Source organism: Hippoglossus hippoglossus, chromosome 10 (genome assembly GCF_009819705.1).
Source record: "Hippoglossus hippoglossus isolate fHipHip1 chromosome 10, fHipHip1.pri, whole genome shotgun sequence".
Lineage (NCBI taxonomy): Eukaryota > Metazoa > Chordata > Actinopteri > Pleuronectiformes > Pleuronectidae > Hippoglossus > Hippoglossus hippoglossus.
The window spans coordinates 27,048,961-27,067,443 of record NC_047160.1 but is presented as its reverse complement, the minus strand read 5'-3'; the positions used below and the strand labels follow the sequence as shown (position 1 = coordinate 27,067,443).

The 18,483-nt window shown below is 44.2% G+C and overlaps 2 protein-coding genes and 3 long non-coding RNA genes across 8 annotated transcripts in view; 3 read left to right on the top strand and 2 right to left on the bottom strand.

Moving 5' to 3' along the window:
- The window catches only part of maml1 (mastermind-like transcriptional coactivator 1), a 20,165-nt gene extending 9,451 nt beyond the window's left edge, over positions 1–10,714 (top strand). For both annotated transcript variants that reach the window (XM_034598838.1, XM_034598837.1), the window contains 4 exons: positions 1,924–3,294; positions 5,356–5,622; positions 6,086–6,215; positions 9,355–10,714. In XM_034598838.1, the coding sequence (XP_034454729.1) occupies positions 1,924–3,294; positions 5,356–5,622; positions 6,086–6,215; positions 9,355–10,412 (2,826 nt within the window). In that variant the 3' untranslated portion in view covers positions 10,413–10,714. The remainder of the gene's footprint in view (positions 1–1,923; positions 3,295–5,355; positions 5,623–6,085; positions 6,216–9,354) is intronic.
- Positions 6,126–8,387, bottom strand: LOC117769732. The gene is made up of 3 exons (XR_004615293.1): positions 8,202–8,387; positions 7,269–7,271; positions 6,126–6,247 (listed from the first exon to the last, which is right to left on the bottom strand). It is a non-coding gene; the product is annotated as an uncharacterized LOC117769732 (long non-coding RNA).
- An 853-nt stretch (positions 10,715–11,567) lies between the features above and the next one.
- LOC117769733 lies at positions 11,568–11,973 on the bottom strand. The gene is made up of 2 exons (XR_004615294.1): positions 11,940–11,973; positions 11,568–11,868 (listed from the first exon to the last, which is right to left on the bottom strand). It is a non-coding gene; the product is annotated as an uncharacterized LOC117769733 (long non-coding RNA).
- A 433-nt stretch (positions 11,974–12,406) lies between these two features.
- On the top strand, positions 12,407–13,000 carry LOC117769731. 2 transcript variants are annotated; one of them, XR_004615291.1, is made up of 2 exons: positions 12,407–12,473; positions 12,636–13,000. It is a non-coding gene; the product is annotated as an uncharacterized LOC117769731 (long non-coding RNA). The 2 variants fall into 2 exon arrangements; XR_004615292.1 differs by having other exon boundaries at positions 12,456–12,512.
- A 658-nt stretch (positions 13,001–13,658) lies between these two features.
- On the top strand, positions 13,659–16,589 carry ltc4s (leukotriene C4 synthase). Of its 2 annotated transcripts, XM_034598843.1 has the most exons (7): positions 13,659–13,675; positions 14,508–14,566; positions 15,049–15,148; positions 15,987–16,057; positions 16,142–16,223; positions 16,367–16,508; positions 16,540–16,585. In XM_034598843.1, the coding sequence occupies exons 2-6, from the start codon at positions 14,509–14,511 to the stop codon at positions 16,506–16,508; spliced, it is 453 nt and encodes a 150-aa protein (XP_034454734.1). In that variant the 5' UTR covers positions 13,659–13,675; position 14,508; the 3' UTR covers positions 16,540–16,585. The 2 variants fall into 2 exon arrangements, with proteins under 2 accessions (XP_034454734.1, XP_034454732.1); XM_034598841.1 differs by having other exon boundaries at positions 16,367–16,589.
- Positions 16,590–18,483: the final 1,894 nt, after the last annotated feature.

The following is an 18,483-nucleotide window of genomic DNA, read 5'->3' as shown; positions in this document are numbered from 1 at the left end:
GGACTCACTCTTACACAAACAACCCTTCACAGCAGCAGGACGTTAGTTTCTTACATGGATTTTACAACTTTGTGCCAGTTTTGTTTCTTCAGGTTTTTTCATAAGCAGCAACTTCGGTAAAATAATCTCCTTTCTTCTGTTTTCATTTATAAAGTCAGTGATGAATCCACACCACCAGCACAAAGATGAGAGATTATATTTCTCTCGAACAACATCGGTTTATTTTCACGTTTCACGAAATAAATGCTGCAGAAATACACAGTTGGATTTTCATAGTAGCTGCCGATGAATTTTCTCTTGAGTGAATATAATTGTTTCATCGCTAACACTGAAGAGTCTGTTGGTTCAGGGAATTGAGCTTTTGGGGGAAATGAGGGAGAGAGTGCTCTCGTTTGATAAAATTATTTTTAAAGATTTGTTCCAGTGTATTTTTAGAAGGAAAAAAACTTGCATCAGTATTTTAAGTTTGGAAATTAAACAGTTTATTTTGAGGGGGTGAAATTTCCAAATACATGGTTTCCTCAAGAACAATGTAGTGTGACTCATTGAAGTGAAACGAGAGAGAACACTTTATCTTTATTTTCTTTGCCGGTTGTTTTTTTTTATTCGATAAAACTGCATTTAAAAACATTAGCATAAACCCTATTATAACTAAATCAAATATTGTTGGGGGGGGGGATTAGATGCGTCACTGGAGTGTTTCTATAATCACGCCTGGTTTTGCCTGTAATTACCTGTTGCTTGTTAGTGGAGATTTCAGGTGTTGAGTGTCTGGGGTTGACTCAGTGAAACCGTGTGACGATCAGCTGATGCTGTTTGAGTCGGGCAGCGGAGGAAGTTGGTTCCCATCAGATGTGGCGGTCGAGCTGCCTACAGAGTGGGCAGATCTGATCTGCTGACTGCTCTGAGGAAGCTCTTTGTTATCTGCCTTATGTAAGCCGGCCTGCAGCTGATTCTATTAATGGCTGCAGCTTTTTATCCCAACAACTGCCACTCCATAACCCTGTCCATTCAGCTGCAGCGCCCCCTGCTGCTCATAAACCACCTCTGCAGGCACTAAAATAGAAGATTTGTCATAATTCAACAGCTGACTGGTCAGTTCCCCAAATAACCTGATTGCATAATAAGAGTCTAAATCAAGATGCTTAACTACAACTGGATTTAATACTTAAAGTAGAAAAGTAAACAATCAGGAAATAAATCGACTTTTTTAAAGAAGAAAAAGCATTAAGACTTTCTCAAATGTTTGGTTTTATTTTGCTGAAAAACTTCAATCAATCACATGTTATTTGTCTCATATTCCCAGTTGGTCTCATATTCCCAGTTGGTCTCATATTCCCAGTTTCTCATATTCCCAGTTTGTCTCATATTCCCAGTTGGTCTCATATTCCCAGTTGGTCTCATATTCCCAGTTGGTCTCATATTCCCAGTTGGTCTCACAGATGTTAACAAGGAGCAACTTCCTCTGTTCTTAACTCAACTAGAGTCAAACAGAAACTTAGTGATCAGTGAATAAAGCTCAGTCCCATGTGAGGATCCTCTCCCAGGACACAAGTCCAACAGATGCTGATGGACCTGAACACATCAACACAACAACACAACAACACAACAACACATCAACACAACAACACATCAACACAACAACAGGATTCACTACATGAGAAGAACCAGTTTGTAACTTCATGTTTAAAGTGTTTATACATAAGAAAATCTCTTTGCTGGATGATAAAGACATTTTTAGCGACTGAATCAAAACAATTAATGATGAACTGATTAGCATATTTATGACATAGTTTTATAATTCATGTTTTTAGACATTTGCTTGTCCTGAAACTTTGAGGGATTCAGTTTGTTGTTGAACTTGTGTTTGTTTATGCTGATGTGATATTATTAAAAGCTCCATGGTTCTGTTTGTTCCTCCAGCTGCAGGAGACGGTAAAGAGGAAGCTGGAGAGCGCTGGTTCTCCGTTGGGCAGAGACCAAGTTAACGGTTTCAGCGACGGTTTCCCCCCCAACAAGAAGTCCTGTCTGGACAACGGCACGACTAACGGCTCCCCGCTCGACTCCAAGCTGGGGATCAGTGACTCTCTGACCTCTAACGGGAACCATGGGCCGGCGGGGGAGTCGACGGACAGCGGTGGCGAGCCAGGTTTGGACTTCCTTAGGAAGGAGATGAAGCAGGAGCCAGATGACATCCTGCCCATCATGCCTCCATCAGGAGGAGGCAACAACAGCCTGTTCCCTGACCTCAACCTAAATGAGCAGGAGTGGACGGAGCTGATGGAGGAACTGAACTGTGCCGTGGCATATGAGGACATTCAAGACATTCTCAACGACGGCTTTGAGGACCGCAAAGACCCTCTAGAGCTGGCACCCACTCCGGGTGGGGGTGGGTCGGTGGGGGGAGGAGCAGGAGGTGGTGTGGGGGGCCAGCCGTCCCAGGGACTACTTCCTCCAGATCTGGTGAATGTGAAGACGGAGTTCTCTCCGGCCTCTGCAGTTTTCGAGCAGGACTCTCGCACCGGCTCCCCCCATGTAAGGTCCACCTCCTCTGGGCCGCCTCCTCACCCCACCAGCTCCCCCATCGCCTCGTCCTCTGCCTCTTCTCCGGCTCTGCCCCCTTCCCAGCCCGCTCCCAACCCCAGGCAGCTTCAGCCTCCCCCCAACCACCTTCTCCCTCCGGGGCCCCAGGTGCCTAAAGATCTGTCCCCTGCTCAGCAGCTCCAGCAGCTGGCAGCCCAGCAGCAGAGAGCGCAGCACCTCCATGGCCAGATGCAGCACAAACAACCACAGCCGGGGGCCAAGTTCCACAACCAGGGGCCCCGTGCCCACCCCCCACCTTGGCCCCAGATGGCCAACACCTCTCAGAGCCCACTAGGGGGAGCGTTTGTTATGGACAAACCCACGAGTCCCTCCTTGTACCCACAGGACTTTAACCCAAATGCCCAGAAGCAGCTGCTGATGCCCGGTCAGCCCAACAAAGCCTCCCCCAAGGCGGGGCCGGGCGGCTACATGCCGGGGCACGGCGGGCACCCCAACATGCTGGGTCACCCGACTTCAGGGCCTCCTCTCGGCCACCCTCAGGCCCCTGGACCTCAGGCCCAGGCTGCCATGTTGAACTACAACAACACCAAACCCCTGTCACACTTTGAGGCGGGGCCCGGGCCTGGGCCCCCTCGGCCCCCCAACACCCAGAGCCAGAACAAGGCGGCCCTGCTGACGCTGCTCAGACAACAACAACAGATCAAACAGAAGAACAGCATGAACTTTCGCCAACATATACCACACACACAGGTAAGAAACGCGCACACACACACACACACACACACACACACACACACACAGGTAAGAAACGCACAAACACATGAATTTGAGGACTTCATGAAGTATTTAAGAAGTGGACGCAGCACCACGCGGCTGTTGAGATGCACGATGGAGCTGATCAGCATCAGACCTGTTTACTGATCCGTCTGAACACAGCGACTCCTTGTAAAATATTCTGCAACAGAACCAAGGAGGTTTTCTCAGATTTGAGGTTCACTGTAGACAGTGTCTCTCCCACCTTTTACTGATTCCTGCACATTATTTTAGAGCCTGACCAATATATGTATGTTTCTTTATTCTCATATCATAGGGTTAGGTTTAGTTTGTCCAGCAGAGCGCGCCCAGACTCTATTGTTTATCCTCTCAGCACGGTCTGCAGCTCGTGAAGCAGAATACGAATCACGGTGCAAAGTTGAGGAGAAATACATGGCTGCTGATTCCTGAATCGATTCAAGCAACTAACACTTCCTGTGGGATCATGTTCTGCTCTGAAGGTTCAAGTGTGTTAATGTGAATTAAAGTCGGAGTCTGGAAAAACCGTGTTTGAGCGTTTAAACACCTCTTGCTTATATTTGCATCCTAAGATCAAATAAAAAGGATCCGGTGTGACGGGTATATCAATCATTTAAAACGTGCACATTAATCAGAAGAACAACATCAGAGGGACGAACAATTGAATTTAGAATGAAAAGCGACAGAACTAGTCCAGAGCAGTGTAAGGCTACGACCATGTGACTGCGTTTCAGTTTGAAATCAGTTTTTATCTGTCCCTACTAATGAACCTGTGAACTTACATCATGTGACCACTCATGTACACTGGACATGCACGTGCCTGTGTAAACAGATTGATCACATCTGGTCTCCTCCACATGCAAACAGTTGCATCATTGTTGAACACAGAGTTTAACTGAACAGCAGCTTTTAGCAGAGAGAACAGGGTCAGTAACATTCTCTGCGTTCTACTCTGGAAGCTGAGGCTGATGATGAACAATCAGTGAAGGCTACTTTATGACCTAAGTGACCCAATCAGCAAGTGATTCTGAGCATTGTTTCCAAACATCTCAGTTTCCCGTCCAGACTAGAACTCATCCCCGGAGTTTTCAACCTAAAACGGGACCAGCAGCGTTTCCAAGCTTCTCTGTTTTAGTGGCTTTAGAACTCGACGCCAGACGATCTGTCGCAGAGTTGATGATCTTTAAAATGAAAACGTAGTCGTGAGGATGTAGCCGATGAAATCAGGCTGCAGCAGGGAGGCCTTTGTTCAGCCGCTGTGCTTCAGACCGGCCTCTCTCTCTCTGTGAGTGTGGTGTGTGTGGTGTGTGTGTGGTGTGTGTGTGGTGTGTGTGTGTGTGTGTGTGTGTGTGTGTGTGTGTGAGAAGCAGCTGGTTGCTAAGGCTCACACGGGGGGGTGAATGGAGGCGATGACAAAGCAGCCTTTCATACTCTCTCTCTCTCTGTGTGTATTTAAATATAGCTGCTCCTGCTTGTTTTCCTCTCCGTAGACAGGACGCTCTGTTCCTGCTGCACTTCTCTCTCCATTATCACAACTCTTCTTCCACGACAGCCACAATCTGCTGAGTTCAAACTTGTTAGAGCTGCTGACGCCGTCTCGCTCTCGATTCACCATCAGAACAAACTGAACCTTTTCACTTTCTCACATTTCTTTACAGTTTGTTAATTCTTTTGTTTTGTGACTGTAACACCAAACTCCATCCACTAGGGGGCGCCACAATGACTTAAGACTTTCAGTGTCAAATTAACAGTTTTATGCAAAATCATTTTTAGAGACCTTCAAATAAAAAGTTACAAATTTGTATTCATGAAAAGTGAAGTAAATTAGTCCTCTGCAGCAAACAGACGTAGAAATGAGCCTGATCTGAATCTGTGAGCAGATCATAAACATGTGATGTCAAGAATGTACTTTAATTTACATTAAATCTGTAATAAATCCATGTTAGACTCAATGTGATGTTGTGGTGGAACCTGGTCTCAGGTCAGTATCTTTACTCATAAGATCTTCATCTCTCTCAGGACCAGAACAACTACCCCGCTCCTCCTCACGGCCCAGGCCCCGCCAACACCATGGCACCTGCGCCGGGAAACAACGGCATGGCGCCCCAGCCAGGGCCAAACGCCATGGCAGGTAACCATGCTAACGCTGCGTACCTGAGCAACCAGGCGGCGGTGGCAGCGGTGCTGAAACAACAGCAGCAGCAGCAGCAGCATCAGCAGCAGATCCTGGAGCAGCAGAAGCAGCAGCAGCAGTACATGCAGAGACAGCAGCTCATGGCTGAACAGGTGAGTTACACCTGTGTGTTCGATGCCTCCATGTCTTTCTCCTCTGGTCCACTGAGCCAATCACACCCTCCTGAGTCCTGGGGTCTGAACTACGAAGCCAGTTCAACATGTCCAGGATCTGTTTATCCAGCTGAACTTAACCTGACAATCACAGTCAGGCTAAGTGGTCACATGACGCTGGTTATCATCAAGACACACACTGACTCTGAGGACACACACACTGACTCTGAGGACACACACACACACTGACTCTGAGGACACACACACACACTGACTCTGAGGACACACACACACACTGACTCTGAGGACACACACACTGACTCTGAGGACACACACACACTGACTCTGAGGACACACACACACACACACTGACTCTGACGTTTGCGTGGATTCAGATTAAAACGTTGTGGAAACAATTAACGTGTAATAAAGTGTAATAAGTGTCTGACCCTGATCTGTGCAGGAGAAGCAGCGGCAGCAGGAACAGCAGCTTCAGAGGCGCCTGACCCGACCGCCACCGCAGTACCAGGACCAGCCGGGTCAACCAGCCAATCAGAACCCTTTCCCACAGCAGTCAGTCAACCAGTTTACAGGTACGACCACAGTCACTTAACACGTATGAACACTGTTACACAATGGCTCATGTTGTGCAACAAGAAACAAGGAAGGTCACAAAGTTCAGCAGTGGCACTATTTATTTTACAAAGAAAGCTAAATTAAAGGTAGACATGGTAACCAGTTCTGTGGGTGGGTGACTAGAAGCCAGAGTCGTGAAAAGGCCAAGCTGGGATGTCCATGTGGAGGTCGACCTGGTGAAGGAGAGAGATCCCAGTCTGCAGGCCTCTTAAACATTGGTCAGCCCAGGTGTGCCACATCCCTGCTGATCACTAGGGTCTGACTCCGCCTACAGGAGCCTGAAACACAACCACAGCAGGACAACTCCAGGGTTGTCACATCCCCCCCCATAGGAACAGGATCCTTATAGGTGGAGTACAAAGGACCATCCCTCTAGTGAAGTATCAAATGCAACAAATTTACACTACATTATAACAACGCAATAAATTTAAATTGCTTACCGGGATGTTAAAGTACCTAATCCACCTTTCACCGACTCACAATCCGCAACTTGGTACCTAGGCAGCAATTGTTAAAGATTTGGGAGAAGGAAACAAGGATGGGACAACCAACTTCTGTCTTTAAGGTAATGCTCTAGTGCAGCCTCACGCAGCCTGATATTCTGGCTCCCTGGCACGAACCCGCTCTTCATGGGCACGTGCTTCACTCTCCTGTTGGTGATGTAGCAACATAAGTTCTTTCTTCTGTTCAAATGTTAGGTCACCAAAGTCAGGGAAGGAAAAAACTAGTATTTCCCTTTTAACCTTGATCTGGCATCTATTTCCTCATCAGCAACAACCTCATCTCTGGAACAAACAGAAGGGGGAAACACTGGCAAAACACCAGCATGTCCTAACTGGGCCCTGAAAGTGGAGTGCGTTACTTCCTTACGAACCGTCTTAGGAAGTTCTATTTCATAATGCTCTGCAATTTTTAGCAACTGCTCCCTGGTACATTTTCCTAGCACCTCCCCACTTGGACACCGCACAAAATCCTCCATGGTAGCCATGGAAAAAACAAACCCCAAAAACCAACTGATGAAGACAAAAAACCAATCCACTCCCAAGTCACTGCCCTCCAGCTCAAGCCAGGCTTATTGACCATAATTTAAAACCTGGTGTAACTTTATTTATTTTATTTTATAAATATATAAATTTATATATATATATTTTTTTACATCACCTTTGGAATACCTCTCCCCTGACTATCTGCCCAACCAGTGCTGATACCTTCTCTAGACCCTAGTCTTCATGCATTTCATGACCGGTGTTTTAAACACAAAACCAATGACCAGGTAAAGCCCCAGCTATGCTGTTACTCACCAGACGGACATGGACCCAAGACAAAGTCAAATCATGTTTATGCACAAAAATAACAAACCAACAGGCCCCCCCGAGAGAGATGCTGTTGCTTATTCCTACCAGGAAAGGTAACTCCAAAGGTAAATCCCTGATAGCCAAACTCCTAATTAGTGCTTGATAATGAATGCAATTAGTACCACAGACGTAAGCTAAAAGTACTACATTCACCCTGTATCACACACCTTGGACACCCACAGGCACAACTAACACTATTCCAGGGGAACGTTAACCTACTAGAGGACTATAACTTGGATCTGGATCTGGACGAGCCCCCACTTGTTACACAATGGCTCATGTTGTGCAACAAGAAACAAGGAAGGTCACAAAGTTCAGCAGTGGCACTATTTATTTTACAAAGAAAGGTAGACATGGTAACCAGTTCTGTGGGTGGGTGACTAGAAGCCAGAGTCGTGAAAAGGCCAAGCTGGGATGTCCATGTGGAGGTCGACCTGGTGAAGGAGAGAGATCCCAGTCTGCAGGCCTCTTAAACATTGGTCAGCCCAGGTGTGCCACATCCCTGCTGATCACTAGGGTCTGACTCCGCCTACAGGAGCCTGAAACACAACCACAGCAGGACAACTCCAGGGTTGTCACAACACGCACACACAAACACACTTTAACACATAAACAACAGACCTGACTTCCACCTACAAACCTCCTCAGGTTTAGTCACAATCTCAAATGTGTGTTTATCACTGAGGTCATAGGTTAAGATTCCACCTGAGGATCATCATGTAAAAGAGAAGCACTTTGATATAATGAAACAGGAATCGGATCAGTCGACGTCACAGGACGAACCAAATATTCAGATAACGATTGATTAGTTATTTAACTTCATTCATGTGTTGTCTGAAATGTACTTGATGATTTTATTGGGATAACATAGTTAAAGCAAATTAAAATTAATACAAATGTGTTTTAGATAATGATCACACATTTAATGATTAACAAAATACCCAAAGCATTCTTTGAAAAATGTTAGCAAATTAACTACAACATTAAAATTTAACTTTAAACAGTGTAGTCATTTTTTATGTGACAGTTTCTTATATATTTTAATTATTATAAAAACTAGTTTCCCAGAACAAACGGGTTCGGTTTTCTTCATCTTGCTTCAGGTAAATGAACAAAGAGATTAAACTCGTGTGCTGACGTTGGATCAGATCATCAGGAAGCTGCAGCTCGTTGTTGTTGGACAAGTTTCTCTGAGTTTGTAAATGAAACTCGCCGCTGATTTGACTGTAAAATATGAGCTGATCTGAGTCTGAGCTGCTTCTCGTGGTCTGATGATACAGCTGCAGCCGTCGCCTCTGACTGACATGATCATAACAACAATACTAATAATCATAATACAGTGTTTACAAAGCACTGAACAGGAAGTCAATAAAATACCAGTACAAACATTTTATTTTTATGTTTTTAAAACCGCTCAAGTGAAGTTTTCTAATTCTACACAAATGTGCTTCTGTTTTCATGTTGTTTCTAAGATCAGTTTAATAAATTACAAAGTAAAAACACACAAGACTTCACGTTATGAGAGAAACATACAATAATAATACAAATGTTTTTTCACAATGTAAAACAACATGAAACAAACATTTGATATTTAAAATCTGCTAAAAGAAGAAAGAGAAATAAAAGAAGTGAAAGTTTTTCAAATGACTCCCAGTTCGTGTCTCAGGAAGTGATGACATCACTGCGTACATTAACAGGAAGTTGTTTAACATTTCTTAACTGACGGTTTGTCTCTTCACAGCTTCGTCTCAGCCAATGGGCAGCGTCGGCTCCATGGGAGGCCCCGCCCCTGGCTCCCAGCGTATGTTCCCTCAGAACCAAGGCATGATGGGAATGAATATGGGTCAGGGCGGTGGGCCCGCAGGCGGTGTAGCTCCGCCCTCTGCGGCGAGCCAGTCTGACATGAACCTATCGTCCTGCGGAGGGGGCGGGGCTGGCGTGGACGTCCAGCAGGTCCTCTACAATAACATGAACCTTCACCCCAACCACCCGGCCCACACGCCGCAGCAGGCCGCCCTGCAGCGTCAGACGCTGGGGCCCATGAGCGCCTCCTACAGGCAGAGCCTTCTGGCCCAACAGCAGCACCTGAAGACGCAGCCCAACGCCGCCATGCTGAAGCAGCAGCAGCAGCAGCAGCTAGCTGCCGCTGCCGCCGCCGCCCGTATGCCAGGCTCCATGCAGAACAGTATAGGAGCCACCCTGCCCAGCTCAATGCCAGGGAACATGCAGAGCGCACAGAGCGCCGCCTGGCAGCAGCAGCTCGCTAACCAGCCGCCCTCCGGGAACACTGGCCTGCCCCCCAATGCCTTCAGCAACACGCCCAACGCCTTCCACATGCAGCAGCAGCCTCGCATTCCCAAGATGCCACCGGGCGCCGCACCCTTTGGTGCAAACCCTGCAGGTCGCCCAATGGGGGGCCTGAACCCCGGGCAACAGATGATGCAGGCAAGTATGGCTGCAGCCCAACAGAGGGCGCCACCTAACCCTCAGAGCCTGGGCCAGCCCATGGCCAATCAGCAGCAGACTCAACAACAGCAGGCCAATCAGAACCAGGCCGTCCTCCCTGACCTGGTGGCGTTCGGACAGCCGCAGGGTAACGGTCGGCAGGGACTGCAGTGTAATCAAGGGTTCCAGGTGAGCAGGACTGCCAATCAGCAGCAGCAGCAAGTGTCGTTTGGATACAACATGGCGTCGGGGAGCTTCGCTGCAGAGAGCGAGCTGGTGGACTCGCTGCTGAAGGGTCAGAACCCTCAGGAGTGGATGGCCGACCTGGATGAACTGCTCGCCAGCCACCATTAGTCAAACACCTGCACCTGGAGCCCCTGAACCCTGCTGAGCTGAGGCGGCACGTTGGAAACACGGACGACGAGCCGCCGCCGCTACGATGAGAAAAGACAAGTTTCTTTTTTTCAGACCAACAGATCGTTTAGATCTGGAGAAAAAGATTCAGACGAGGTCTTTGAGTTAGCATTAGCCCCCCCGGCCAATGAGAAGCAACCAGCGGTCAGCTGATGGCGTTCATCAGTTTCCTGTGGTTGAGCTGTGGACGCCACACTGGCTGTTGTTGTTCAACACTGACCTGTTGATAAGACGTCCCCCCCCACACACACACACACACACACACGCGTATGAAGCAGAGACAAATCAATGTTTGGTTTTCCTGCTGACACGTGAGAGTCGAGCATCTTTCAGCTCGTTCACATCAGCAGTCGGAGCTGAAACACTCCAAACCAGCAAAACATCCAAACCAGTTCAGACGACATCAGGACTGAAACCAGGTTCCATTCAGAAATAGGACAAGTTAACAGGAAACACTTGTTAAAACATGTTCTGACTCATTCTGTGAATGTTTGATCTGATTCGAGGTTAAAGAACCACAAGCTGCCGTTCAGCAGAGGAAACAGATGAATTCTGTCTCGTGACTTTGAGTTTATCACATGATGTGATATAGAAAAGTTAAACAATTTAGTTTTCCAAAAAGAAAAGGATCTAATGGAGGAAGATTAGTTTTTGATATGAACGTTTTTCATCACAATTTCTTTTAGAAACAATTTCACCTTAAATCAGTTCATGTTTTTCAACATGTGACACAAACTTCCAGAGAAAATGACGTCATCAGTAAAAGTTGATTTTAAACGTTGGCGTCGCTGGTTTTCATCTTTCCTTTGTGTTGACCTTTGACTGAAGTCAGGTGTGTGGAGCTGAATGTGTAAACACAGACTGAACTGAGTTCATGACTGAACAAACGACCTCACGCTAAACCCCCCCCCCACAGCGCCACCTACAGACCACCGGCTCTGAGTCGCTTTATTCTTCTATGAGGTGAAGATCACGTCGCCTCATTTTAAAGAATCATTCCAGAGTTTGTCTGTTTCCATCATTGAAATGTTTTATATTCACTCTTTCACATCCTGAAGTTAAATTCTCAGATCTGACGAGACGTTTTCTTTTTCCTCTTTTGTTTCTGTGGTTTTACTTTTTATCATTTCAATTAAAGGTTGACTTGATGCTTCAACAATCTGTAAACGAGTTACAACCTTTTCACACTGGCAGCAAATATCTGCTGCAGATATTAAAATTTCTAACAATACAAAAAGTTGACTATCAGTCAATAGATAATATTTAGTAACAGTAAAACAGTGACATGCTCCTTTAAATATGAATCTAAAGCTTCAGTTGTCACATTCATTAAAAATATCCATAAAACAAACATCGTCGCATCGTAAACTACGTTCACTCGTCTGTTTCCTGGAAGCTTGTATTTTATTTTCGATTGTCCACTTCCTGCTGCTCCGAGTCTGATGAATGAAAATAAAATATACAGACTCGGTCTGAGGAGGAAAACCTGCTCCCCTCATCTGCCCAACGTATAAATCCAGGTTTATGATGTTGAATTTACATCTGTGATATTTGACAATAGTTGCATTTAAATTTCGTTTTAGTTTTTAATCCTGAGAAGCTTAAATCAGATTCTTCAAAGTGTTTTTTACAAATGAAAACAAAATATTCTCACAACTGTTAATGAATTGTTGACGTGAAACCGTTTTTTCACAGTTAGAACTTGAACGCAGCGTTTCAGCTCATGTGATCGTTTCAAAGTGAAAATGTCACAAGTTGAAGAAAACAACATTTAGTCGGATCAGAGACTTTAACGCGATATAAAGTTGAGTCTTCATGGTTCTCATGATGGAAAATAGCCACCTTACATCCAAACTCATCGTTTCTGTTCTGCAGCTTTTCCAACGTGGAACTCTGCGACGTCTCAGATCAAAGGGTTCTGTCCTGTTTAAGGCGGACTGGTTTAAGGCGGACTGGTGAGCAGGTGGTCTGGTTTAAGGCGGACTGGTTTAAGGCGGACTGGTGAGCAGGTGGTCTGGTTTAAGGCGGACTGGTGAGCAGGTGGTCTGGTTTAAGGCGGACTGGTTTAAGGCGGACTGGTGAGCAGGTGGTCTGGTTTAAGGCGGACTGGTGAGCAGGTGGTCTGGTTTAAGGCGGACTGGTTTAAGGCGGACTGGTGAGCAGGTCGTTCTATCTACTGTACTGTTTGACTTTTCAACGAAACGTATGCATCTTGTTTTTGCAGACATGTTGTGTATTTTATTTGTAACGTTATTTTTGCTCAACAAAAGCTTGGGGCTGGTTTCACGTTTCACGACTCTGCCGCCGGTTCTTCAGCTTCCAGCCTCGCTCGGCCTCCCGGGTTTCTGGGTTTAACTGTTGTGTAAATGTCTATAAATATATTTTTTGTATGTAAGCCTTTCCTAATGATCTGGAGAAGATAGATGTTATTTTTATATATTGCTGCGGATTTTTTGTAAGTATTTTATACTTTTGATATGGTTCTCTGTAAAACAAGAGTATTATGTAAATATAGTTCTTTAGAAACACGTCTGTCTTGTGTCTGTGTTTTTACGTCTGGAGGGAAAGTTCAAATGATCCAACACCAGAGGAGCAGGAAATATCTATACATGTATTTATATCTATCTAATCACACACATCTGTTATATACAAATATCTATTATCTATACACAAACTCATCTATTATACACAAACATCTATTATCTATACACACATCTGTTGTATACACACATCTATTATATACACACATCTATTATATACAAATATCTATCTATACACAAACACCTATTATATACACACATCTATTATATACGCATCTATTATCTATACACATCTATTATATACAAACACAAATATCTATCTATACACAAACACATCTATTATATACACATCTATTATCTATACACACATCTATTATTTACAAACATCTATTATCTATACACACTTCTATTATATACAAACATCTGTTATACAAACACAAATATCTATTATCTAAACTTATCACTTATGAACTAAATAATCTACGAGTTCAGAATCTGTTTATTTTTCAGATTATTCTCAAAGGTGTTTAAACCATAGTTTGTATATAAAGAGATTTAAATGAACCTGCAGGTGGTCGGTGTGTTTAGCCCCGCCCCTTCAGGTGTGATGTATAATGACTTCCTGTTTCTGTCGAGATGTGTTTCAGTCCAGAGGAGTTTCAGGTGAGTTTGTCTCTCCTCTGTCTCTCCTGTCTGTCTCCTGTGTCTCTCCTCTGTCTCTCCTGTGTCTCTCATGTGTCTAACCTCTGTCTCACCTGTCTGTCTCCTGTGTCTCTCCTCTGTCTCTCCTGTGTCTAACCTGTGTCTAACCTCTGTCTCTCCTGTGTCTCTCATGTGTCTCACCTGTCTGTCTCCTGTGTCTCTCCTGTGTCTCTCCTGTCTGTCTCCTGTGTCTAACCTGTGTCTAACCTCTGTCTCTCCTGCTGTCTCTCCTGTGTCTCTCATGCGTCTCCTCTGTCTCTCCTGTGTCTCTCATGTGTCTCACCTGTCTGTCTCCTGTGTCTCTCCTGTGTCTCTCCTGTCTGTCTCCTGTGTCTCTCCTGTGTCTCTCCTGTCTGTCTCCTCTGTCTCTCCTGTGTCTCTCCTGTCTGTCTCCTCTGTCTCTCCTGTGTCTCTCCTGTGTCTAACCTGTGTCTCTCCTGTCTCTCTCCTGTCTCACCTGTCTGTCTCCTGTGTCTCACCTGTGTCTTTTAATGATTGTCTCTGCACAGTCAGCATCATCGCTCAGAGTGAAACCCCGAGAAAGTTAAAAAGGAAAGTTTTTACCCAATGTGATAACCAGGAAACCAGACCTTCCTGTCTGCTGTCTGTCTTCTGCTGCAGAAAGAGGAATCGAACCCAGCACCCACTTGCACAGATCAAGGTCGACAGCAGGTGAAAGTACCAAGTGAGGACACTTTGAGGTTGCATCATCCAAGTGCACAGAAAACAGTCCGAACAGCAGTGAGACATTGATCCGTGTCGTTTTCCATTTCACTCCGTCGTCTCCCTGCAGAATGTCGGAGGACGCGCTCTCCCTCGCCGCCGTGACCGTGCTGGCTGTTCTGGAGCAAGGTAAGAGATGCATGCTGGGAAATGTGAGAAGACACTTTGTTTGACACAGTTTTCTTTAATATTTCATTTAATCAAAAAGTCTGAACTTATGTCATCTGAAAGTTTAAGATAAAGATCCTGTTGATTTGATTCTATCAACATGAATGAATGAAGTGTTTATTATTATATATATTACATATATATAATATATACAGTATAATATATGTCAGGCTCAGTGTGTGTGTAATAAATCTCCTGCATCAGAAGCAGACGGTTGAATGTCCAATAAGGTTTTAAATTCTGATTAAATGTTTATAGTGAAGTTTATGAATCAACTTTGCATTTTGTACAAACACAGAATGAACTTTGAACTGAGCTCAAACTAAAACATCTTTATTTTCAATAATAATTTGAATAAAGTAAAAACTATAAAAAAAGAACAGACCCCTCTGCTCTACATGATAAAGGTGTGTGTGTGTGTGTGTGTGTGTGTGTGTGTGTAGCTTATTTCTCTCTCCAGGTGATCAGCGTGAGGAGGAAGTTCTCCGTGACGCCTCCGGCCACGACCGGGCCTCCGGAGTTTGAACGAGTCTTCAGAGCTCAGTCAGTTTGTTTGGTTTTATTCAGATGACGATAATTTATTTAAAGCAACACTGTGTAACTGTTACTGGGCTACAGCGCCCCCTGCAGCCACATGTGGGGATTCATTCTGTTGGTTTTCATGTGTAGAAAAAACAAAGTGAATCAATGTGTTGTGTGTCGTCCCTCTGGATATTACCCATGATCCTCTGCTTCCTGACCCTGAAGAGCTGCTGCTGTAACAAATCCACCGAACTCTGTTCAGAATTCTTCATGTTTTAACAGTTTCCTGCTGAATGTTGGAGATAAACTCTGGTTTTTAATAACTTCAGAGTGTTTCTAACTGATCTCAGTTCAGCTTCACTCTTCACCTGCAGCTGGTTGTGACAGTTGAAGCTGACTCTCAGTCAGTTCTTCTCACAGGAGATGGAACCCACTCAGCAGAGTCACAGAGAACCGACGTTCAGGGAGTGAAGGAGGAAACTTTCTCATGTTCACACTAAAGTTCCATCGAGAAGAACAGAGAGTTGGAACAAGTGTAAACATCAGAAATACTTCAATGATCTTTGGGGGAAATTGTATTTTCGCTACAGACGCTACAGCCAAGAATATATATATATATATATATATATATACTGACCAAGACAATTCAAATAAATATAAATACAACATAAAGGTACGATGTCATTATCAAACCCTTTGACTACGAAACAATAACTATAGATAAAATATGTTATTAAGAAACAAACATAAATGCATCATATTAGCTGATTTTTATCAGTCAACCTATAAATCAGGATATTATATTATATTATTTTCATCCTGAGTGATCAGGTCTAACTGCAGATGTTTCTGTGTTCAGAGCAAACTGCTCCGAGTATTTCCCCATCTTCATCAGTGTCCTGTGGACGGCCGGAGTCTTCTTCAGCCCAGGTGATCTCACACCTGAGACGACACAGTCAGCAACTACACACAGTTCATACTCTGTGTAACACTGTGGGGGGGGGGGTCTTGTAGGTCTGTCCTCGGTGTGCGGGCTGCTGTATTTATACGGACGTTTCCGTTACTTCCGTGGTTATTCTGAGTCGTCTCAGGGACGGTAAGAGACTCCACCTCTTTCTGTTTGAGCTTTAATCTGAATTTGTTTATGATTTAATACAAACCAGTTGAACCATAACAGAGACGGAAGGTTCCAGTTCAGATTCTGTTTGAACAAACGTCTTCACTTCCTGTCTCCGTCAGTCTGGCTCCGCTCTACTTCTGCGCTCAGGTTCTCTGGGCTCTGATTGGCCTCTCGTCTCTGGGCGTCGTCCTCTCGTTCTTCAGAGTTTACCTGAACCTGGACGTCCTGCAGCAGCTTGGCTCCGCCCTCGACCTGCCCTGAAAGAAGACATGGAGGCGCCTGTGATGCCGAAGGTCAAAGGTCAATAGAAGACGAGACGTGTTGTTGTGTTCGATCCAAATTAAAACTCATCACAGGAAGTGAACCTTTTTAAATATGAAAGATTAAAAGTCTGAAAACAGGTTGTTTAACATCTATTATAATCAGTTAATGTCCATATATTTAAATATGATATATTCATTTTCATTTCTGCTGATGTCTATGATAGGAAAATAAAAGTGTAACTGAAGTTTGATATTTTACAATTTAACCATAACAAATATTATAAATAACTAGAAATACAAAGAAAACACAAATATATAGAACTTAAATAAAAGAAACAAACACAAATGCATCATGTTTTTTATCAGTTAAGCAATAAATCAGTAATTATATTGTATACATAAATAATCCTCTTATTATTCCTTATTTTATTAAAAGTAAAACCAACATATGCTGAATAACAGATTTTTGTCCCAAGCTGGAGTTTTATTATGGAGGAAAAAAGAGCGATTTTAAAAAGTGTTGTTTCATCATGTGAGTGTTTCCTGACTTTGACAAAATAAAAGGTTTATCTTGTATTTTCACGTATTGTTTGATACTTTATCTCAAACTGCTGCAGCAACGACAACGATAAAGAAACACAACTTCCTGTTTCGACTCTGATGTAAAGACATTAAACTTTAAAACTAACAACGATACAATGAATCCGACTCAATGGAAACCAGACGACATCACTGAACCACATAAAACTCTTCATACAAATAGTTCAAATAAAACTCTCAATTTATATTTATTCTTTAATTATTGATATAAAACTACAACATTGTGGCTTTTAATTATATATATATATATATATATATATATGTATAAAATCATAATTTATCCTCGTCTCCCTTCGTTATTGAACATTCTGTAAAGTTATTGACGGTTTTATGCGTTTGGTTTTTTCCTCCATTAAATCTTCAGTATAAATAAAAAAATCTAAGTTTAAAGAATCGAGTTTCTTGTGTAGAATTTTCTTTTTTGAGTAAAACAGATTGAAATGTTCTGAAAAGATTCAATAAGATTTTCTGTGTTCATTTTACAGCCTCGAGGCTCAGCCCTGTGTTGGTAGAGTCCCAGCAGCAGGGGGCGCTGTAGCAGCAGCAGAGTGTCAGTCACTTCATTTCTTCTTCATTCATCTTTCACTTTGATTTGTTTACTTGTTTTTAAACCGGATTCTAATCAGATTCGCTGATCCTGGTTCAGCTCAGTCCAAGATCCTGGTCTGATTCAATACAGAAAGACATTATTCACACTGAACCTGAACCAACATCTTGTGGACCTGGTCTGTGGATGTGGACCTGGTCTCTGGACCTGGTCTGTGGATGTGGACCTGGTCTCTGGACCTGGTCTGTGGATGTGGACCTGGTCTGTGGATGTGGACCTGGTCTCTGGACCTGGTCTGTGGATGTGGACCTGGTCTGTGGATGTGGACCTGGTCTCTGGACCTGGTCTGTGAGTGTTGTATTAAAGCAGATTAAAGTTTTCAGCTCACACAGAACTGACGAATATTTATAGAGCAGCTCGGCCTCAGTTTATATTAAGAACTACACACACACACACACACACACACACACACACACACACACTCACTCACACTCACTCACACTCAGGTATGTACTGTATGCTCTCACACTCATTCATGCACACAGACACACACCCTTTCTTTTATTGCCACACAAGTTGTTCTATTCATACATGCACAGATCATAAAGACACACACACGGACCAGTTCCTGTGTGGAATGTGGTTGTGTGTATTCTTGGCGTGTTGTCGTCTGACGGCAGCAGAAACAGTTTCCATCCGACAGCAGCTGCTTCACTTTCTGTCCGACAGACGTCAGCTCGGACACCTGACCCCCACCCCCCCCCCCACACCTGACCCCCCCCCACACCTGACCTCCACCACAGCCCCCCCACACACCTGACGAACA

What these genes read in the sequence shown, in the direction of transcription:
- ltc4s (XM_034598841.1), top strand. Translation starts at nt 14,509, where the DNA reads ATGTCGGAGGACGCGCTCTCCCTCGCCGCCGTGACCGTGCTGGCTGTT. An exon ending in GCTGGCTGTTCTGGAGCAAG is followed by an intron (nt 14,567 to 15,048) that starts GTAAGAGATGCA and finishes GTGTGTGTGTAG; the next exon opens with CTTATTTCTCTCTCCAGGTG. An exon ending in GAACGAGTCTTCAGAGCTCA is followed by an intron (nt 15,149 to 15,986) that starts GTCAGTTTGTTT and finishes TTCTGTGTTCAG; the next exon opens with AGCAAACTGCTCCGAGTATT.